This window comes from Herpailurus yagouaroundi, unplaced genomic scaffold (assembly GCF_014898765.1).
Source record: "Herpailurus yagouaroundi ecotype Mexico unplaced genomic scaffold, PumYag 141, whole genome shotgun sequence".
Classification (NCBI taxonomy): domain Eukaryota; kingdom Metazoa; phylum Chordata; class Mammalia; order Carnivora; family Felidae; genus Herpailurus; species Herpailurus yagouaroundi.
In genome coordinates, this window is record NW_024412396.1 from 51,348,862 (window position 1) to 51,372,597 (window position 23,736).

At 40.1% G+C, this 23,736-nt stretch overlaps 1 protein-coding gene and 1 pseudogene across 1 annotated transcript in view; one reads left to right on the plus strand and one right to left on the minus strand.

Annotated features, from left to right (window-relative positions):
* The window catches only part of TMED8 (transmembrane p24 trafficking protein family member 8), a 34,232-nt gene that overhangs the window by 6,310 nt on the left and 4,186 nt on the right, over positions 1 to 23,736 (minus strand). Inside the window, exons 2-5 of the mRNA XM_040477848.1 lie at positions 8,931 to 9,012; positions 2,626 to 2,755; positions 950 to 1,076; positions 417 to 722 (exon numbers count right to left, since the gene is read on the minus strand). Of these exons, the coding sequence (XP_040333782.1) occupies positions 417 to 722; positions 950 to 1,076; positions 2,626 to 2,755; positions 8,931 to 9,012 (645 nt within the window). The remainder of the gene's footprint in view (positions 1 to 416; positions 723 to 949; positions 1,077 to 2,625; positions 2,756 to 8,930; positions 9,013 to 23,736) is intronic.
* On the plus strand, positions 17,490 to 17,880 carry LOC121032113 (60S ribosomal protein L37-like; annotated as a pseudogene).

Sequence of the window (23,736 nt, forward strand, 5' to 3'; positions counted from 1 at the left end):
TCAGCAATGTGCAATCACCCAGTTTGGTTCCAGACTAAGAACAATGGCAAATATCCCAAACTGTGAGAGAAATATAAAATAATCTCGGTTTATACATGATCTATATACTGCAGCACTGACCCACCCCTTTCCTGCCCATCCCATCCCTTTCCCCAAGGAGATGTTGGGGAAACAGCTGGATAGTGATTAAAAGCAAAAGAAGCTTTCCACTAAGGCACCAATACCAACCCCACCAGAATGTTCTTTGAGGGTCAGACTTTGGCCTGTACCACTCAGTTTAGCTTACAGTGCTGAAAGCAGGATTCCTCGCCTGCATTCTAACGAAGGGAAGGACTGGTATAATACGGGAAGTGGTCATTAGAAACTGGGTTGAGCCAGAAGAAGCAAATTGCAAATTATGCTAAAATTAAATTTACCTTCAATCTCTTCCTCCTCTTCTTCATCTTCATCCTCATCCTCACTGGAATCACTGACCTGCACAGTTATGTCAGTGCTGGTTACAGGGGTCCAGTCAAAATAAACTCCAAAGCCAATGTCATAGTCATCAGTCGCAAACTCCCAGCAAACACGCTTCCCCTCTGGATGGGTAGGTACCCGGATGGTCACCACCTCACCCCGCTTCACCACCAGACGGCTGTTCTTCTCTTTGCCCAGCTTGCTTTTGAATTCCTTCATCTTGGTAAAGGTCCAGATGCACGGAGGAGCCATCAGAGGTGGGGACACTAAAAGGACAAGCAGCTTACTACTGAGAAACCAAGAGAAAATACAGCCAAATCTGGCATTTTGCTTAGGCAGGGTGTCATAGTCAAAGACATTCTTTCTACTTCCTGGCTTCTTTGACTGCCTTTCACAAGTCACCTTCTTAGTTTCCTTCCATCTGTCTGCCTGTCTTTATTTAACCACCCATGGGGAACAAAGAAACTACCTTCCATACCCCCAAAGGTCTCACCTTTCCTGTGATCCCCCAGGAGATCTGCAGATTCCAAATCAGCTGAAAGGATATCTATAGCTCCTGTGTGCTCAGACTGGATCATAACGATGTCCCCGGACCGTTGTGGAACTTGGTACTTGGCCATCTGCACAATGGAAATCTGATTAGAGCACTTACTAGCATGGCAGATTCCAATTAGCCTCCTTCCCAAGGGGGCTGCCCACCCCTGACCTATTGCCTCTACTTTCCATCAGCTCAAAGCCTGATGTGCTATGTTCCCTCCTCCCTTTTGCAGCTCTCCCACTCCAGACCTTTATAAAATCCTTGCCCGTGAATTTCCTCCAAGCTTGCTACTGACTTCTGCACCAATAGTGTTTCTGTGCCACACCGTGACCTGCACAGCACCTCCCTGTGGCCCCTCTCATGACAGCGCTTGCATCTGGGGTTTAGCCCGGCTCTGACTCTGCCACACAGCCTCCCGCTAAAATCCCCACTCCCAGGCTACCTCCAGATCCCTGTCAATCAAGTCACCAAAGCACTGCAGAGAGAGCCTGTGGTTTATATTCTCTGTCCCTGGCTTATCCACGGCACATCCGGGATGTCCCATGCCACTGGCTGTCACATCCACTAACAGTGTTCTGTAAATAATTGTCATTTCACCTGTTTTAATGTATTTAAACAGTCCATTTGCTGCCAGATATCTAACCTCCACGGAAGAGTACAAGCATCCCTTGAAATTCGAAGCCCTCGCTAACCCATGGCAGGAGGCTGCAGGTTTCACATGAAACCATTCAGATCAGTGCTCTCATTTCTTGTTTTTATGCCATAACTTCTTGATCCTTCTCCAAGCAGTCAGCAGGCAACTCAAGAAATGTACACCCACTGGCCACACGGGACAGCATACCAGTGAGATGGCTATCCAGTTAAGAAACCAGGATTATATTTGCAAGAAAGAAATTTTGAATTCATCCCAGACTATATTCTCATAATATCTCTTTCTGAAGATATTACCTCTATTGCCAAATGAGGTGAATCAGACTTTGGCTAACCCGCTTACATGAGTCTTTCCTTTTCCACAAGGCTAAACAAAGGATTTAGTTTGCAACATATTAGCAGCACAGCATTAGTAAAGTCACCAACAGATCTTGGCTTCAGTTCCCTCATCTGTAAAATGGGAACATAATGGTACCTGTCTCATAGGTTTGTTTTCAGAAGCAAATGAAGTATTGTGGATAAAAATGCTTCGTAAAGCAAATGTAATGATAATGTTTGGCATTGTCTTTACTGACCATAATACCATTAGTTATTATAATATATGTGTTAGTAATAATACAAACAACTCCTTCCTCCATGGCAGGGAGATTACTGCTATCTACACCACTTCTATGGAACCTTGACCATAAATCCTGAGTAGATCTACCACAAAAAAACTGAAGCTAAAACACGATCCCATGGTTGAAGGCTCTTCACATCCAGAGGATGTCAGATGCCACATGAGCATCCATTCTAACACTTCATTTCTTGAGTAGCTGCTAGTTCAGTGATGGGCCCTGAGGGTGACACACATGACCATTCTCCAAATAAATAAAACTGAGACGCCCCAATGCTTTCTAGGTCCAACCCATCCACACACATCTAGATTCTGGTGCCACACACCGCTCCTCCCGAAGAGACCGGGACACTGCCCTCCCTACCTTGTTGAGGACCTGGGCCTGGTCTGCAGGCAGCGATTCCTGCTCCACCAAGGCCTGCGCCTCCAAGGCACCAGCTGTCTTTCGCAGATCTTCGGTGGCATCCTCACTCGCTCGAGATACCGTCTGTGGCCTCTCAGAAGAAGACAGCATGTCAATTCAAGAACTCTTTCAAAGGGCACAGTAGTCTTGGAGAAACTTAGAAATAAAACAACCTTCAAGGGACATCTCCCAACCTCTGCTTTCCTCTGGCATTTGGGTCCACTGTCAGTTTAGCTGACCACTGCCCCGGGCTGACTTGGCCCACAATAAAGCGGTGACAGTGTGTGACGGCCCAGGACTGATGAAGCCAGGCCCCAGGTTCTGAGAACCATGGCGAACACGCAGGTCAGTCGTCTGAATTTTGTTCTCTGGGACCCACACCATCTGCTCCACACAGGATTTCAACAAAAGTCAGAATCCCAGTTCTGTTCTACACATAAAACTTCTGTTAGAAGCAAACAGAGGAGGCCTCGCCAGGGCCAGAAATCAATCACCAAAACACAGGGGGCGCAAACTGATTAGCAAGGCAATCCCTCTCCAGTCAGGCTGGGAGCAGTCTTTCAGCCTTTCCACCTCACACCATCCTCCAGATCACACTGGCTAATAAAAGAAGGTCATCATTTTCTTTCCCTTTTTAAGCACGTTAATCTATTATCCCAATGACTTAAGGCCTGACAATTTGAATACTTTTAAAGAAGCAGAGGAATAATTTCGGCTCTCTTCCCTTTCCCCTGGCTTCTGGAAAGACCACAAAGTGAGCTAGGTGCCAGGGCAATGGCACAATACCCCAGGTCTCTTGGAAATCTGTTGTCAACAAAAGGTGGCATGGGATTCTTTAGAGCAGCAGTCATCAGAGTTCAGTGCGAGGACCGCTGGGGCTCTTCAGACTTTTTTTATAATAATTCTAAAACGTGATTGCCTTTTTTGATTTCCATCTTCTCAAGAGAATACATTAGAGTTTTCCAGTATAGGACACGAGATGTTGCAACAGAATGTACGCGGAAGCAGATCTAAGAATCCAACTGTCTTTGTGAAGCCAGACATGAAAGAGAGTTACAACATCTCTCTTCTCACTAAATTATTTCTGCTTTGGAAAACAGTTGTTTTCCATTAAAAACATATTATTTATGTTTACGTGCAATGAGTTCATTATTTTCATTTTTAAATCAATAACTATTTTTTAATTTTTCAGTTTTAATTTCTAATATAGTAAACATTGATAGAGATAAACCACAGGAAAAATTCTTTGGGATTCTCAATAACTTTGAATTGTGTAAAGGTTTGAGAACCACTGCTTTCAAGCATCATTTCCCCACTGAGTAAATGACTGGAAAACAGTACCAGAGACAATATGGGGAAACAGGACTTATTTGGTGTTCATTAGTTTCTTTCTCTCTTCTTTTTTAAATTATAAACAAGAAAAAGCACTCCTAGTTTACAAATTACCTCTTTTCAGATAAAATAGAGCCATCTTTTGGAGTATACAAGTCACCCCAACCTACCTCAGGACAAACAAGAGGTAGTCACTATAAAAACCAAAGGTATGGGATACTGTTGATTTTTATGGTTTTGCTTGGGTAATCCTGTGTAAAATGTAAATTAGTCTAGGCTGCAAGCCTATTTTTTCTCTTAAGCCCAGAAATTGCAGTCTGCTTTTGTTTCTTGACACTCTTTATCCCTATCTGTGTCTTCCATTAGTAAGTGAGCCTGATGGCAGGGATGGGCCCTGTTCCCGGCATGCATGGCATCTACTGCCAGGCCCATCACATGGAACCCTCATCTCCTAAAATGACCTCATGTTGTCGTGCCCAGTCCGTTGCAGTCACAATGGCCTCTTGAATCTCTGAGGGTCCTCAAACACCTCAAGCATTCGAGGGTTTTGCACCCGCTGTCACCTCAGCCTAGAATATCCTGCTGCCAGTTACCTGAGGGCTTCCTTCAGGCTTCTGCTCAGCTATCACTTCTAGGGAGGCTCCCCAGATAGCCGCATGTTGAATGGTTCACCCTGCCCTAGCCCCATCAGTCCTTCTAGCCTTACCCTGTTCACCTGTCTTCACTGCACTCACTACTGCCTGACATATTATGTCTCGTATCTTGTTGACTGCAAGGTGTATATTTGTTTTCAGATTTTAACACAAATGAAATGCAGGATGTCCTAAAAACTGGTGGTGTCTTACAACTGCCCGGGGCCTGGACTGACACAGTCTTTGCCCAGGAGATTTGCCTTTGCTTCTGCCAGTATTCAGGAGGGCTTCCAACTGAGACAACTTGAATAAGTTCTGTGTGAGGGTTTTGTTCAAACTCCAATGGCACGGTGAATTTAGACCACAAACTGGTGACTACAGACTCATGGTTCATATTCTCAGGGAAGATCTTTTTCTCCTCCCCTTACACAGAGCCAAGATGGAAACATTCAACTTTCCTTGCGGTCCTTCTCTGTGTGGAGGGATCTTTTTTCTTGTTTACCTTTTCACTGAAGGTTCACGCTTTTGGTGTCCTAGCTCCATGAAGGATGGGAGCGGGTGGGGGTGGGAGGGAGTGCCTATTACTAGACTCTCTGCCTGGGACATTTTTCCCCTTCTTGGTAGTTCATTAAATAACAGTACATCTTACAGGTGATGGCAACTTAGAGTCTATGAAATAGGATGTATGCTTGCTTTCTGTCTGCCCTTCCCACTAGAATATAAACGCCACGAGACCAGGGACTTGGACTGTTGTATCTCCATTGCCTAGAACACTGCCAGGTAAGTAGCAGGCTCTCAACAAATATCTGTTGAATGAATAAATAGTAGACGGTCCCAAAATATTTGTTGAATAAATAAATGAATATATTAATTTTTGTTTAGGAGCAAAAGAGAAATACTGGCATGTGAGAATACAAGTTAATCTGACCATTAGCCTGACCTTACTGTACAAGGCATCTAAAATTAAGTCTCCTCTTTGCCTTTGTGTATGCTACTTTGTATAAATATTGTTCTGCTTATTAAAAAAGTTTTAGGGGTGCCTAGACGGCTCAGTCAGTTGAGCATCCAACCTTTGATTTTGGCTCAGGTCATGATTTCATGGTTCATGAGTTTGAGCCCCACATCAGGCTCCACACTGATGGTGTGGAGCCTGCTTGGGATTCTCTCTCTCCTTCTCTTCCCCTCCCACGCTCTCTCTCAAAATAAATTTTAAAAAATCCTTTAAAAATAAACTAGGGGCGCCTGGGTGGCGCAGTCGGTTAAGTGTCCGACTTCAGCCAGGTCACGATCTCACGGTCCGTGAGTTCGAGCCCCGCGTCAGGCTCTGGGCTGATGGCTCAGAGCCTGGAGCCTGTTTCCAATTCTGTGTCTCCGTCTCTCTCTGCCCCTCCCCCGTTCATGCTCTGTCTCTCTCTGTCCCAAAAATAAATAAACGTTGAAAAAAAAAATTTTTTTTAATAAATAAATAAATAAATAAATAAATAAATAAATAAATAAACTATTTTAGAGAATAGTTCTTTTTAAATTTTTTAATGTTTATTTATTTTTGAGAGAGACAGAGAAACAGAGCGCAAGTGGGGGAGGGGCACAGACAGAGGGAGACCCAGAATCCAAAGCAGGCTCCAGGCTCCAAGCTGTCAGCACAGAGCCCAAAGCGGGGCTCGAACCCACAAATGGCTAGATCATGACCTGAACCAAAGTTAGCCGCTTAACCAACTGAGGTACCCAGGCACACCAACAAATAAACTATTTTAAACAGGACATGCAACAGCCACATGAGTTTAATGTTCACATTAGCATTTCATGCTCTGAAGAATCAATGAAGGGTATTTGGGGAAAGATAAATTGCAAATCACTTGATGCCAATGATAAATCACATAAAGGAAAAACTCCCACTGTAAGCCTTCTGGTTTGTGCTGACCCAGAGCAGGGAGGCCATCCCAAGGGAGGGGACAGCCTGACCAGCCTGCCAGCCTCACTGGCAAGAGAGTGAGTTGGGCCCTTCCATTTCTAATATACACAAAACATAAACACTGCACTTCAAGCGTCATTTGGACTGGACTTCTTTCTTCACACACTAGATTTTAGAAACAGAGCTTTAAAATTCAATCTCCTTTTTTCTAAGAATGTTGTAGATTCTTCACTCAAAACTTTATTCTTAGGAGGAAACATCAGTCCGTGTCAAAAGCCAGCCCCCAAACATCCCTCAGATCAACATCCAGAAAAAGGCTGGTGGCAGCAAGAAGGAAAAGGCGCTCCCTCCTGGGATTTGAGGAGAACAGGAATTGTCTCAAATCAACACAGCCTTGGGGAGGCTTGGTCTTCTAAAGGGACTGTTCTATAAATAACCTAGTAGCTCTAAGCATAGAACTCAAAACCCTTCTAATGCTACTTACCAGAACGAGCTTTAGAGAACAAACCTAGAGCTGTGTGAACTTGGGCAAATTTTTAAATTCACCGTTTGTTTTCCTCATTGGAAAAGAAACACCTGTTTCAGTAGGGCTGTTAGGAGGATTAAACGGTAGAATGCATTTTCGCACCTAGTACAGTGCTGAGCAAATAGAAACATTCTGTAAAAGGGGCGTCTGGGTGGCTCAATGGGTTGAGCAGCTGTCTGACTCTTGATTTCAGCTCAGGTCATGATCCCAGGGTTGTGGGATCAAGCCCTGCATCAGGCTCCACACTGAGCATGGAGCCTGCTTAAAATTCTCTCCCTCTGCCTCTCTCTCCTGCCTGCACTCTCTCTCTAAACTAAAGATTAAAAAAAACTTTTTTAAGAAACATTCTGTAAAAAGTAACTATTTTATTATCATTATTATGGAGAATATTCAATGAAGCATGGCTATTATATTATTATCACTAACTATATTACCATAATTATTATATTAAACATTATTATCTCCCATCATCTGAATTCTGGGGGAAAAAGCTTTATTTCATATGCAAAAGTAAGAAGGAAGAAATTCTACTCAAGAAATAACAAACTGGGGCACCTGGCTGACTCAGTTGGTGGAGCATGCAACTCTTGATCTCAGGGTTGTGAGTTCTAGCCCCACAATGGGCATAGAGTTTACTTAAAAATAAAATAAAACAATGTTTTTAAAAAAGGAAGTAACAGTAGCACCTGGGTGGCTCAGTCGGTTAAGCCTCCAACTTCGGCTCACATCATGAACTCAATTCATGAGTTCGAGCCCCACATCAGGCTCTCTATTGTGGGTGCAGAGCCCGCTTCGGATCCTCTATCCCCCTCTCTCTCTGCCCCTTCCCCACTCACATTCTCTCAAACTCTATCTCTCCCAAAAATAAACATTTAAAAAAAGATTTCAAAAAAAGGAATAACAGATTGTTTAAATATCTTGACATTCCTCCCTACGCCCAGCCATCAACTTTGTGTGGGGCATTGAGACCACACTGGTTCTACTCAACAGTACTGTGCCATGAGCAGATCAGTTGGGCTATAATATCCATTTGCTCAGGGTTCTCCAAAATACAGTTTTTCATTAATTATTCCATTAATTTTTTGGGTTTCCACTTATTCTAGAGCTCAGTACAACTGTTTCCTTTCTGCTATAAACTCTGATATTAATGACAGTAGATAGATGAAATGGATGGAGCAGGAAATTAAGAACAACCTGAGGGGCACCTGGGTGGCTCAGTCAGTAAAGAGTCCAACTTTGGCTCAGGTCACGATCTCACGGTTTGTAAGTTTGAGCCTCGTGTCGGGCTCTGTGCTGACAGCTCAGAGCCTGGAGCCTGCTTCGGATTCTATGTCTCCCTCTCTCTCTGCCCCTCCCCCACTCACATTCTGTCTCTCTCTCTCAAAAATAAATATTTTAAAAAATTTTTTAAAAAAGAATAACAATATTGAAGGTTCTCACACTGGTTTAATCTAAAAATTACATTAGACAAAAACCCCTCCAAAAGTGTGTGTGTGTGTGTGTGTGTGTGTGTGTGTGTGTGTGTGTGTGGCTGTGTATCTTATGGGTAAAAACCAAACACACATTGTCTTGAAAGTCTACCTGGGATCCATGTCTAATGTTTTAACATTTCAACCTGGGCTTCAAGAGAAGATAAAAAAGACTACACTTTTTGTTACAATTTCGTTCTCTGGGAGTGAAGAAAATTTCATAATCTGAAAAAGATCTGACACTGCCCCTAAACACACTTAAGGGCTAATTAGTCACCAAACCATCCATACTCTTCACTCCAACTTGCTGTCCCCCTCAAAGTTGCCATCCACATCTCATTAATCCCTCATCTCAGGAGATAAACCTCTAGGAGCCAAGCAGTTGCTGTCCCTACCTGTAGGGTGAGGAATGGGACTCTGGATCAGAGGCAGAAGCCACTAGAGAGGTCACCTTGGTGTTTTCTAGATCTTCATTCTCTAGAAAATCATGGAAAGAAATATTCAATATTTGAGAAGAGGCACAATCATAATTATCTTGTACCTTTAAAAAAATCTGGCAGTTTCAACCAACCTTCTCTTTACAAAAATATCCTGGGCATCAATTTCTGAGAGGCCCAGTGCATAAATTATTCAAGTCCTCACATCCAAGTATTCTCAGACCATCATAACCCATTCATGAAAGAATAAAACCCTTTCCAAAACAAGTACCCACAAAATTCATTCTAATTTAAGAATCACACTTCTCAGAAAGCATATGGTTAAATTAGGTAAAATACAGAAGGCAGAGTGAGATTTAGGATGAAATGAACTGGAATCAGAGCCAAAGGATGGAGGGTCATCTCCACATTCGGTAGGCTCCCACCACATATCAGAGGGAAAGGATTTTTATAATTTCTTTCACTTACTCACTCACCAATGACTTACTGGAGAACTGTTAGGTAGCCTCAAGGAGCATACAGGTGAAATGCATAATGAAGGCCATGTCCCCCAGGTCACAAGCCTAGGACTGGTATCATTGCCATTTTACAAGTAAGAACACTAGGGTACAGACAGATTCAAATGTGGGCAGTCATGCTCCTAACCTTTAGGTGCTACTAAGTCTTATGGTTTATTCATCTAGACTTTCCTTGAGCACTCAGAAAATGGTTCAGCATATTTAGATAATCCCTGGTTTAACCTCCTTTAGTTAAGACTGAAAGAAACTGAAACCCAAAGTCCACTTCTCAGTACAAAATACAACTTAATGAAGTAAATGTCAAAAACTGCAAATTTCAGAGTTTGGTAACAACATAAAAGTGTAAATGATGGACAAATCCTTCTGATACAACCTCGTTAATCCTTAACGAGGATTTAATCCTTAAATCCAACCTCGTTTTTTTGTATGTGAAAAGATCTATTTTTCTTTCTGTCAACTCACACTCTCATAGATAGAAAGACTTTAGAGCTTATGCCACCCAATTTTCTTCTTGGGACGTAATAGAAAATACATACATTAGTCTCTGCCCCCGGTTCCTGGCACAGAACTCCAAAAATCCTGATGATTTCCTAAGTGAAAAGAGCAGTAGGAGCATGTTTTGTTCTAATACTTGGTCTTTGATTCTAGTTCCTGACACAGAGTTCATAAATCCCTTGGCATTTACTAGGTGTTAGTAGTGTCTTATGTTCTAATGAGGTGACTCTGGGTGGACGCCTGGATGGGGGCTGCTCACCAGAGAGACCAAGCCATAGATCAGAGGCTTGGAATTGTGACCCCAGCCCCATTCTCCAGCGAGGGGAGAGGGGCTAGCAATGAAGTTAATGGTTGATCATACTGACGTGATACAACCTCCACAAAAACCCCCAAAGTACAGGGTTTGGAGAGCTTCTAGGTTGGCGAACACATCCATATCTTGGGAGGGTGACGTACCCCAACTCCCAGGGGACAGAAGCTCCTGCACTCAGGATCCTCCTGGACCTCACCCTCTGTATCTCTTCACCTGACTATTCATCTGTATCCTTTCTCATATCCTTTAATCAACTGGTAAATGTAAGTATCTCCCTGAGTTCTCTGAGCTGCTCTAGCAAATCATCAAATCCAAGGAGGGGGAGGTTATGGGAACCTCCAATTTATAGCCAAGTCAGCAGGCAATTGTGGGTAACCTGAGACCTACTACTTGAGACTGGCATCTAAAGTTGGCTGAGGAACAGTTTAATGGGACCAAGCCCTTAATCTGTGGGACGTAACACTATATATCCAGGTAGAGTGTCATAATTCAGTTAAATTGTAGGACACCTAGATGGTGTCACAGAATTGTTTGGTGTGAGGGAAAAACACCCACCTCTGGTGTCAGAAGTGCAGTGAGAGGCAGTCAGTGTGAGAGTAAAGTAGAAACTCAGAAGGACTAAGCTTTCTTTAAACCTCCCAACAAAGGAACTGAGTCTCAGACAATTGTCAAATGTTTCCCAGTTCTGTGAAGAGGCCCTTTTCACAGAGACAATGAGAATACAAAGTTCTCCCCTATGTTGACCTAAGTAAAATCTGTTTCCTACTAAGCCCTGCCCTTCTATCCTTCCTCGCAATATCCTTTCAAATATTTACAGCCTGCTATCATCTTTCCTGCAAATTCCTCCTCAGGCTGACCATTTCCAGTTCTTTCAATCATCCCTCAGACGACCTCTGACCACACTGGCCTTGTTCTGTTGTTTCTCTTTGTTCCATTTAAAGTAAGGGACTTGGGGCACCTGGGTGGCTCAGTCGGTTGAGGATCTGACTTCAGCTCAGGTCATGATCTTGCAGTTCGTGAGTTCGAGCTCCGTGTCGGGCTCTGTGCTGACAGCTGGGAGCCTGGAGTCTGCTTCAGATTCTGTGTGTGTGTGTGTGTGTGTGTGTGTGTGTGTGTGTGTGTCTGCCCCTTCCCCGCTCGCACTCTGTCTCTCTCTCTCAAAAATAAACATTAAAAAAAATTTTTAAACTCCTACAACTCAATAGGAACAATCCAAATAACAATCCACTAACAATCCAATAACCCAATTTAAAAATGGGCTAAAGAACTCTCAACAATAGCCAAATTATGGAAAGAGCCTAAATGTCCATCAACTGATGAATGGATAAAGAAATTGTGGTTTATATACACTATGGAATACTACGTGGCAATGAGAAAAAATGAAATATGGCCTTTTGTAGCAACATGGATGGAACTGGAGAGTGTGATGCTAAGTGAAATAAGCCATACAGAGAAAGACAGATACCATATGGTTTCACTCTTATGTGGATCCTGAGAAACTTAACAGGAACCCATGGGGGAGGGGAAGGAAAAAAAAAAAAAAGAGGTTAGAGTGGGAGAGAGCCAAAGCATAAGAGACTGTTGAGAACTGAGAGCAAACTGAGGGTTGATGGGGGGTGGGAGGGAGGAGAGGGTGGGTGATGGGTATTGAGGAGGGCACTTTTTGGGATGAGCACTGGGTGTTGTATGGAAACCAATTTGACAATAAATTTCATATATAAATAAAAAAAATTAAAATAAAAAAAAATGGGCTAAAGACTGAAATACACATTTCTCCAAAAAAGACATCTAGATGCCCAACAAGTATATGAAAAGATGCTCAGCATCACTAATCATCAGGAAATGCAAATCAAAACCACAAAAAATGAAGTATCACCTTACCCTGTTAGGATAGCTATTATTAAAAAACAAAAACAAAAACAAAAACACAGCAAAATAAGCATTGGAAAGGATGTGTAGAAATTGGAACCCTTGAATCTACATGAGAATGTAAAATGGTGAAGTCACTATGGACAACAGTAGTATAAAGATTCCTCAAAAAATTAAAAATAGAATTACCATATCATCTACCAATCCCATTTCTAGGTATTCATCCAAAAAAATTTAAATCAGGATCTCGAAGAGATTAGGAGTCCAATGTGTCAGTGTGACACTAGTCACAATAGCCAAAATGTGGTAACAACTTAACTGTTCATTGACAGATGAATGGGTAAAGAAAATGTGGCAGGGGTGCCTGGCTGGCTCAGCCAGTAGAGCACACGACTCTTAATCTCGGGGTCATGAGTTCAAGCCCCACATTGGGCATGGAGCCTCCTTAAAAATGTGGCAGTTAAAAAAAAAATGTGGTATACACACACACAATGGAATATTATAATATTCTTTAAAGAGAAGGAAATTCTGCAACATGTGATTACATGGATGAACCTTAAGAACATTATGCTAAGTAAGCCAGTCACAGAAGGATACATATTGCACAATTCCACTTATATGAGGTATCTAAAATAGCCAAACTCACAAAACCAGAGAGTAGAATGATGTTTGTCAGGGCATGGGAGGAGAGGGAAATGGGGAGTTGCTAGTCAATGGGTATAAAGTCTTAAGTATATAAGATGAATAAGTTCCAGAGATCTGCTGTACAATATTGTGCCAATAATTAACAATACTGTATTGTACACAAAAAAATTTTAAGGAAATATTTAGAAGCACTTCACAGAAATAAAAAGAATAAACATTAGTAAAATAAACAAAGGAAACACCATGACAGTTCGGTGTGTACAGCAAGTTCAGCGTGTCCCACCAATTTAACTCATTATTTAATGAATTCCTAACAAGTGGCTGGCCCCACACCAGATACTCGAGATGATGCACTAAAGCAGACACAGTTCTGGCCCTCATGAAGCGTTTGGTCTAGCAGGGCAGACTGTGAAGGGCCCTCATCCCACAGATAATCAAGAATTTTAAGCTTAAATTTAAGCTAGGAAATGACATGATCAAATTTATATTTTTTGGTAGAATTCTATAGCAGCTGTTGGTAAGATGGATTTTGCCAGATCAGATGGGAGGCCTTTCCCCAGTTCACGAGAGATAATGAGGACCTAATAGTGATAGCTGAGAAAGAGTAGAGACGGCTCTCTTAGAAAATCATTAGGTGGTCAAGTTTGTTTTCAGGATGCCCATGCTGGTGACGCTGATTTTCTTTATATATATGTATGTATATATATATATATATATATATATATATATATATATATGTATGTATATATATATATATATGTATGTATATATATATATATATGCTCTTGACTTCAGAGTAGATTCCCATAATTCATCACTTACATAAAACACCCATTGCTCATCCAGCAAATGCCCTCCTCAATGCCCATCACCCATTTTCCCCGCCCCCACCGCACCTTTCACTATATGTTCACAAACCATCTGTGACATATTCTAGAACTTTGCTGAGAAGGTGCATCAAGTTTAATGGTCTACATTAAACCATGGTCTACTGGTCTAAACAATGGTCTACTGGATTCTAATCTGTTCTTCCCTTTGGATAACTGATATATAGGTTCATTTCTAGTCCCTGACATTCCTCAAAGATAGCACACAATTACATTTGCAGATTCTTTCGGGACCCCAGATGTGGTAGTCATCTGTCAATCTTTTGGCTTTCAAATATCCAACTTTCTCCTGGAGGGGATGGACTTTGTAAACAGTGAACAATGGAAGTCAGAATGGAAGATTCTTCTTTTTCCAGCCCCCAGGAAATTAGGGAACAGGCACATGACCTAAAATATTCCCACCAAGAATTTGAACTAGGAGTGGCACAAAAGAGAATTCATCTAGTGGCAGCCAGAGAGCCCTAACCAAATTGTTCTTGCTGCTTAGCCTCTGGATTGGCCTACTCCTCAGTTTTCCAACAATATGATGGGCCTCCTGTATCCTTGCAATAAGCCACTTTCTGCTTAAAGCAGACAAAATTAGTTTGTACTGCTTGTAACCAAGAACTCTGACCAAAATACCTAGATAGTATTTGCGTAGGTCCAGAAATCTGAACTTAAAGTAGCCAGACATCCTATCTTCATTCTGATTATCTTTATTATTACAGCCAAGACTTAGTGATCTTTACTATATGCCAATTACTTTCTAAGCATTTTGCAGGCAGCATCTTTTTGAATTCTCACTTAATCTCACTGAAGTTGATACTAACATTACTTCCTTTTTATCACTCAAGAAATTGAGGCTCAACAAAATCAAGTTAACTTGCCCAAGATGACCAGCAAATAGGAATAGAAGTGATAGGAGTTCAGGCAGTACACGTCCAAAGCTAGCATTCTTAATAACTAGATTATACACTGACACCTCTTCAAATCTTTATTGTGAAATAGAACATAGAGAAAAGTACACAAAAATGTGCAGCTCAATAAATTATTACAAAGGAAACATGCAAACTACTACCTAGGCAAGAAACAGATCAATCCTAGCACTCCTGAAGCCCCACTCATGATCCTCCCAAACATTACCTGCTCCCTTCTTCCATAACCATTGTCCTAACTTACAGAATCATTTCCCTGCTTTTCTTTACAGCCAGACCACCTAAATATGTATTCCTAGTGTTACTTCATTCTGCCTGAATGTAAAGGGGAATAATTTCCATGTAAAGGGAAACAATGCAGAATATTTTAAAACAAGCCTCTTTCACTCAACGTTATGTCTGAAGGACTTAACTATGGGGGCACCTGAGTGGCTCATTCGGTTAAGTGTCCGACTCTTGGTTTGGCTCAGGTCATGATCTCATGATTTGTAAGTTGGAGCCCCACATCAGGCTCTATGCTGCCCACAAGAGCCTGCTTGGGATTCTCACTCTCTCTCTCTCTCTCTCTCTCCTCTTCTCTTTCTGCCCCTCCCCTGCTCATGCTCCCTCTCTCTCTCTCTCTCTCAAAATAAATAAACTTAAAAAAAAAAAGAGGGGCACCTGAGTCGGTTAAGCAGCCAACTTCAGCTTGGAATGATCTCATGGTTCGTGGATTCAAGCCCTGCATTGGGTTCTGTGCTGACAGCTCAGAGCCTAGAGCCTACTTTGGATGCTCTCTGTCTGCCCCTCCCCTGTTCATGTTCTGTCTCTCTCAAAAATAAGCATCAAAAACATAAGAAAAAAAAAAGAGAAAGACTTAACTATGTTGTTGTGGGTAAGTTTGTTCATCTTCATTGCTATATAATATTCCATGAATATACCATAATTCATTAATATACCATTGATGAAATTTGGGTTCTATGTTTTGGGCCATTATGATTAATGCTAATTTATCAATATACCATTGATGAAGTCTGGGTTCTTTCTAAGTTTTTAGCTATTATGAATAATGCTGCTATGAATATTCTTGTTCATGTCTCTTGGTACACATGTGCATACATACATTTATTTTGTAATAAACCAGAAATGGAATGGTTGAGTAATAGAAATCTGAATAAACTTTTATAGACAATGCCAAACTATTTTCCAAAGGGGTTGTACCAAATATGTACTCGTGCTGGTATTGAAGAATATTCCCATTATTCTGTAGCCTCTGCAATACTTGGTCATAGTAATAGTTTTTATTTGGGCCATTCTGATTGGTGTATATTCATTTAGTTTGCATATCACTGATGACTTATCATGTTTCTCGGCCATTTGGAAATCCTCTTTTATAAAATGCCTGTTCAAGTCTCTTCCCTATTTTACTGTTGGGTTGTTTTTTTTTAACAAAACGATCCTTTATTGAAATATTTTCCTTTGTAGTTCTCAACTAGCTGAGCATTCCACTGTACCACTGTTGATGTCATCTATAATGCCATGAGGGTGACGGCCATCAACATCACAGCTCACAGTCTGGTGGTCCCTAGGATCTCTTTAATGGTTCCAGACAGTTCTCTAACTAAAAGATGGGTGCCTCCTCTGTCCAGCAATGACGACAATCTCATCAAAACTGATATTTCCATTGTGTTTAATATTCTTCTGTTTCTTTTTATATCTTGGCAGTTCCTTGAGGGCTTCAATAATGAGGGCAGACACAGAAAGTACCACCTCAATCTGGGCCTATCCATCTTGGTCATTTTCATTGTAATCCTCAGACCCTTCCAATCACTGGTTGCTTTGGCTACGTCATTATCAGCCTTTTTAGGAGAAAGATTTAGGAAGCCAATCTTGGGGCCAGGGAAGATGTAGCACCAACCTCCTCACTGGTGCACCTCAGGTACATGACTTTGATCTCGTTGGGGTCAAATTTAGGTGGCATGGTGGAAGCAGCTGGAGTCAGATGACCTTGGATTAAGGACAGCTACAGAAAATTACACCTTGGCCACCTCCAACCCAAAAGCTGAAAGCTGGATTGTCTTTTTATTTACTTATAAGAGTTCTAAATACAAACTTTTTGTTAATTACATGTGTTACAAATACCTGCTTCCACTCTGTGATACACCTTTTCACTCTTAATGGTATCCTTTGGTGAACCAAAGTTCTTCATTTTAATGTGTAGTCAAAATATATCACTCTTTTCCTTTATTAGCCCTTCATGTGTCCTGTTTGAGATGTCTTTCCCTATGCTGAGAACAATATATTCTTCTATATTATCTTTTAGGAGCATATTGTATCGCTTTTCACACGTTGGTGTGCAAAATCCAACTAGAGTTGATTTTTGTGTGTGTGCTGTGTGAGGTAAGGATCAAGTTTCTTTTCTTTCCCTTCTTTCCTTTCTCTTAGGATATTCAATAGTCCCAGCAACATTTACCATTCTTTCCTCACTATTCTGCAGTACAATCTTGGTTGCAAATCAAAGATTTTGTTTCTAGGCTTTTATTCCATTCCTAGGACCTAGTAAACTATTTTGTAAAAGCTTTAAAATAAATCTTGATACCCTGATAGAGCAAATCTTTCCATCTTGTTCTTACTCAGAGTATTTTTATATACGCTATTTATGGCCTTTCATTCCTATATATACTTTTTAGAACTAGCTTGTCAAATTCCATGCAAAAAAAACCATCAAAACCCCACTGGGATTTTTACTGGGATTGTATTTTATTTATATATCAAGTTGGGGAGAACTGACATCTTTACAATATTGAGTCTTTCAATATAGGAATATGATACATCTTTCCATTTATTTATTATTTCATTTCTCTCAATAATTATGGGGTTTCAGCCACAGAAATGAGATGACAAAGGTGACATCATCATTTGGAAAGCATCACAATAAGACACACGTTGTGGCGCCACTGTGGCTCTAAGGCCTACCACCTTTGGAAGTCAATCTGCGGCAAATGTGTCTATCCTGCCAAGCGGAAGAGAAAGTATAACTGGAGTGCCAAGACTAAAAGACAAAATAATACTGGGCCAGCTGAACGAGGCACCTAAAAACTATGCTGCAGGTTCAGGCCTGGATTCTGTAAAGGAACAACACCTAAACCCAAGAGGGCAGCTAATGTGGCATCCAGTTCATCTCAAGGATTTCAACATTTAGTCACACAATAGATGTTCTGGTTTCAAAAATAAAATAATAACAATGTACTATAATCTTCTGCACAAAGGCTTTGCACATATTTTGTGAGATTTATTTCCAGGTATTTGAACTTTCTTTAATCTATGGTAAATAGTACTTTTATATATTTTTAACTTCATTTGATAGGCATTTGATAGGCATACTTCATTTGATTGTGCTTCACTTTATTCCACTTTGCACATATTGCAATTTTTTAACTTTATTTTTGAGAGAGAGAGAAAGCATGAGTGGGAGAGGGGCAGAGAAGGAGGCAAAGAGAGAGAATCCCAAGTAGGTTCCACACTGTCAGTTCAGAGCCCAATGCGGGGTTTGAACCCAAAAACCGCGAGATCATGACCTGAGCAGAAGTCAGATACTTAACCGACTGGGCCACCCAGGCGCCCCAGTTACTGCATTTTTGACAAACTGAAGGCTCATGGCAACCCTGTGCCAAGCAAGTTTATCAGCACCATTTTCCAACAGTATTTGCTCACTTCACATGTGTCACATTTTGATAATTCTTGCAATATTTCAAACTTCTTCGTTACTATATTTGTTACAGTGATCCATGATCAGGGATTACACCTCTGCTGAAAGCTCAGATGATGGTTAGCATTTTTTAGCAATATTTTTTAAAATTTAAGGTATTACTTTTTTAAGACATGGCTGCGATTGCACATTTAATAGACTATAGTGTAAACATAACTTTTATATACACTGAGAAACAAAAAAAACTTCATTTCAGATGCTTTATTGCGATATTTGCTTTACTTCAGTGGTCTGGAACTGAACCTGCAATATCTCTGATGTATGTTTGTATATGTAAGTGCAAGGAAATTTTGCATACTGACTCTATACCCAGTAATCTAGCTAAACTTATTCTAATAATTTATGTGTAGATTCTTCTGGATTTTCCATGTACATAGCCATCATCTGCAAACAACAGATTTAACAGGGTTCCTTTCTAATCCTCATATATTTTTTTTTCTTGTCAAACTGTATTAGCTAGAATATCCAATAAAAGTGGTGAAAGTGGGTACCCTGTCTTATTCCCAATCTCAAGACGAAAACTTTCAAATCTCACCATTAAGTTTGATGCTGCTTATAGGGTTTTTGTAGAGACATGCTTTATCCAATTAAGGAAATTTTCTTTTAGTTTGCTAAGAGTTTTGAATCATAAGTGGAGGGTAAATTTCATCAAACACTTTTTTCTGCATTAAGCTGATCATTTTTATCCCCTAATATATTAAAATGATGATTTACACTTACTTTTAAAGAATGTTAAAATGACTTTGCATTCCTGAAAAAAACCCAACTGGGTCATATATATTGCTGGATTTAGTCTGCTAATATTTTGCTCATGACTTTTTGCATCTATATTAATGAGTGAGATGAAATTGTGATTTTCCTTTCATCTGGGATCATTTTTATTCTGCCTGAAGAATTCAACTGTTCCTTAAGTGTGTCTGCAGGGTGACAAATCCTGTATCTGATTATCTGAAAATATCTTTCTTTTACCTTCATTCCTTTTTTTTTTTTTTGATGAGTACTTTTTTTTGAGAGAGAGAGAGGGTGCGAGTGAGGGGCAGAGAGAGAGAGAGAGAGAGAGAGAGAGAGAGAGAGAGAGGCAGGGCTTACCCAAAGTGGGGCTCAAGCTCACCCAACATGGGGTACAAGTTCACCAAGCATGGGACTCAAACGCATGAACTGTAAGATCATGACCTGAGCCAAAGTCAGATGCTTATCCAACTAAGCCACTCAGGCACCCTACCTTCATTCTCAAAGACTATTTTCCTGGGGATGCTGGGGTGTCTCAGTCAGTTAAGCATCTGACTCTTGATTTCAGCTCAAGTCATGATTCCAGAGTTGTGGGATCGAGCCCCAAATCAGGGTCTGCACTGAGTGTGGAACCTGCTTAAGATTCTCTCTCTCTCTCTCTCCCTCTGCCCCCTTTCCCCCACTCACACACTCTCTCTAAAATTTAAAAAAAAAAAGACTATTTTCCTGAAAAAAAAATCTATATTGGTATCTTCTTTCAATAATCTAGCTTCTACTGCCCTGTGCAGAAGTCAGCTGTCAGTCTAATTACTATTCTTTTGAAAGCAAACTGTAATTGTTCTCTGGCTACTTTTTTCTCTCTGCTTTGGTTTTATAGCAAGTTTAACTTAATGTATACCTACTGTAGATTTCATTGTACTTATCCTGCTTGGGATACACAGGACTTCTTAAATCTGTGCATTCTGTTAGCTTTGGAAAATTCAGAGCTATTATCTCATCAAACATTGCTTCTGTCCATTCTGGCTCTCCCCACCTTCTGGGACTCCAATTATACAAACGTTAGACCTTCTCACCACACCTTCTATGTCTTTTACCTCTTTCCTGAATTTTCCATGGTTGCATTTTTACATATTTCCTTCTGGATATTTTCTTCTTTTTTTATGACCAAGTTCACTATTCTCTCTTCAGGTGTAGTAACTTTTTGCTAAACCTATCAATGGAGTTTTAAATTTTCATCTGTATGTTTCAATTATACAATTTCTATTTGGTTCTATTTTTATAAATTTCAGTTCTTTGCCAAATTTCTGAAACTTGTCTTTGATCTCAAACATAATAAATATAATTATGTTTCAGTCTGGTGCCCCTTGGGATCGATTTTTACTGTCTGTTGTTTCTTTTGATTTTTGTTCATGTTATCTCTTCTCAGGAATCTGGTCATTTATGATATGTGCCAGAAAACTGTTCTCACAAAATTGTTTGAAGAAATCATCTGAAGCCTAATCTAAATGAGCCTTCGGAGATGTGGCTTTGCTTCTTCCACATACCTGGAGGCATTAGCAGCCTGAGGGTACCTTAACCCAATTTCATGAACTTAGATTTTTCCGAAGGTGAGCTGTAATCCCTGCAACGGTGTACTTCTGCTTTACCCCTACTTCCAGAACGTGGCCTTTCATAGTCCCAACCTAGAGAAAACGGGATTCACCAGGGTTCCCCCCACTTGGTCCTGAACATTAAAGCTTGTTGCTTTAGTCCAGAGAAGCACATTCACAACCTTGACAAGCCTCCCCACTCAAGAATCCAGCAAATGCCACCAGAGGAGAAAGGACCCCCAAAATGGACTCTCATCCTTGAACTTCTATCTTTATACTTCTGCCCTCACATTGATTACAGCCTAGTAATTCTTCATTATCTAGCTAGCTCCCCAGGATCTTCAAGCAAATATTTATATGTTGACAATTATTTTCTAATTGTCCCCAATGGGAGAACTGATCCGATTACCTAGTCTGCCATTACTCAAAACAGAAAGCAACATTGCCTCTTTACCTTTTTCAGTTTGAAAATACCTTACTGAATAAAATGGAAACCAAACAGAAATTTTAAAAGTCTGCCTTCTTTCTGTCACTGGCTAACAGTATCAGCTGATCTAAGCAGTGGTTCTATCCCCCTTTGATTTATCCTTGGGTGTAAATGAAATTACCACAAAAATAATGAAAGGCAGTAGTGGACAGAGTAACAAAAAATTAATCCCTAAGGAGACTTATAACCTGTATTTCATAAAAAATTCATCAGAGAGAAAAAGGCCCAGAAAGGGTCAATTCCTGATGAGCACAAAGGTAATAGAGATGTCTCTTACAATATAAGAACAGTGAAAAAATCTCATGACCCATCTGCGTGTATTTTTTCTGAATAGGTAATATAGCCACATTATTCAAAATTCAAAAAGCGTGAAAGTATACAGGGGAAATTTCCACTCATCTCAGTCCCCACCTCCCAAAGCAACCAATGTTATTAGGTTTTATACAGTCTCCCAGAGATACTATACACACATTAAGTGTGTGCATATATATTCTTTTTTATACAAATAATGAGGATATTAAACATACTTTGCTTTTTCCATTTATATCTCAGAGAGCTTTCCGTAACTATATATTAAAAGCTTTCTCATTTTCCTCTACAGCTGATTAATATTTCATTGGCTGGATATTCCATAATTTATTTAACCAGTTCCCTACTGATGGACATCGATGTCCTTTCTAACCTTTCGCCATTACAAACCATCCTATATATAATAACCTTATGTCTGTGTCATTAAACAGGCACAAGAAAAATCTAGAGGATAAATTCCTGGAAGGAATGGATAAATGAGGGCATATACTATAATTTTGATGGATATTGGCAAATTGCCCTCCACAGCATTTGTGTCAATTTACACTCCTAACAGCAACGCACAAAAGTATTTGTTCCTGCACAACAGTGAGACACCAAGTTGCCCAGAGTTTTATGATTTCCATGTCCCTTATCATAAATTAGGTTGAGCATTTTTCATATGCTAAGAGCCACTTCTCAGAGCATCTTAATAGCTCAATGTATGCAGGAGAAAAAAGTGAAAAGAGATAGTGCTCTTGATTTTTAAGGTTAAAGGTACATGCTAAATTATGTAAGAGCTACTGGTAAAACAACGTGTAACTAGATTCAGAGAGCTAGGAAGTAAGAAAAGGAGAAAGAAATACTTAAGTTTATTTCCAGAAGTATCAAGTGTGGAAGATGCAGTCCTGCTATAGAGAGAGAAAACAATTACAAACACAGCTTTTCAAGTTTCCTAAATTTATTTAATGAAATTTAGACCACTATAAAGAAGAAAAAGCCATGTTTTCCTATAGGATAGCTTTTAATATGCCAGCCAAATATAGACAAATTCTACAAGCATTCCTCGAAGAGACCAGAGAAACCAGGACAGCAAATTTAGATGGTATATGGGAATATTGGGGGGGGGGGGGAGGGGGGGGAGTGTTAATGGGTATATATTTATTTCAACACACATTAGGAAAAGTTGGTACATCAAAATAGTAACAGCACAGATACCATTTAGAATGAAACAAAAATTTTAATGTCATTTACAGAAAAAATAATAACCAAATAATTTTGGAATGTATTCTCTAACATGGCAAAAACCATGACTGTGATACCTGCACAGCCGAAGTCTTGGAAATAATGGGCAGAGAAAGGAAAATGGAAGCTCAGGAATAATTAAATTTATAATTGATAGCCCCTAAAGCAAGGTAAAGAGGGAAAAAAACTTTCCTATGATTTCTTTTATATTTGACAATATTTAAAATACTAATTTTCTTCCTGTTACCAGAATATGGTTTCAAACATTCTGATCATGTTTCAGATTTAAATTTATGGTGTACTTTGTACTTTCTCTACAAAGAGAACCAAAAAAGTGTTTTTTTCCTAAAGCATTTGAATATCAGGTCAGAGTTCTTTAGAACAGGTCTCATAGGACTTCCCCTTCACTAAACAGGCTGCAAAGGCATAATTAGCCTGGCCTTTTAGATTCAAGGGCAGAGGAACCAAAAGCAGGTTATGTGGTTAAAGACTCAAGAGGCTTAAATAAAAAGAAACCGGCTGAATTTACATTCCAACCAAATCCAGAGACCATGTGGTCCAATTTTTTGTCAGTCCTTATGAGCGAAATAAGCTCTTAAGTGGTCATTCATATTACAAACTTTGGGTTATGGAATGAATTACGACAGGACTAATTGGCTCTCTCAACACAAAAACACAACTACTATCAGAAAAAAAAATTACCACAGGCAGACAAATTTATTCCATTTTGATATAAAACTGCAATAGAAAACCAAAACACTATAAGGGCTCTTTGGCATAAATTTACACTCTTTTGCTCTATGCAATATGGTAGCCACCAATTTTTCAATTCCAATGTAAATTGAAATAGCCACAGTAGGCAACATTTCCATCCCTGCAGAAAAACTGCACTGCTCAAAGACCTACGTAAGAATCATGAACAAGTTCACATGACCTGTTTATAGTCCTTAGCATCTCAGTACCTCGATAGGTCTCAGGGTCATATACACCAAACCAAGTACTGCTGCTAACTTCAAGGTCATAACAGATTTGCCCTT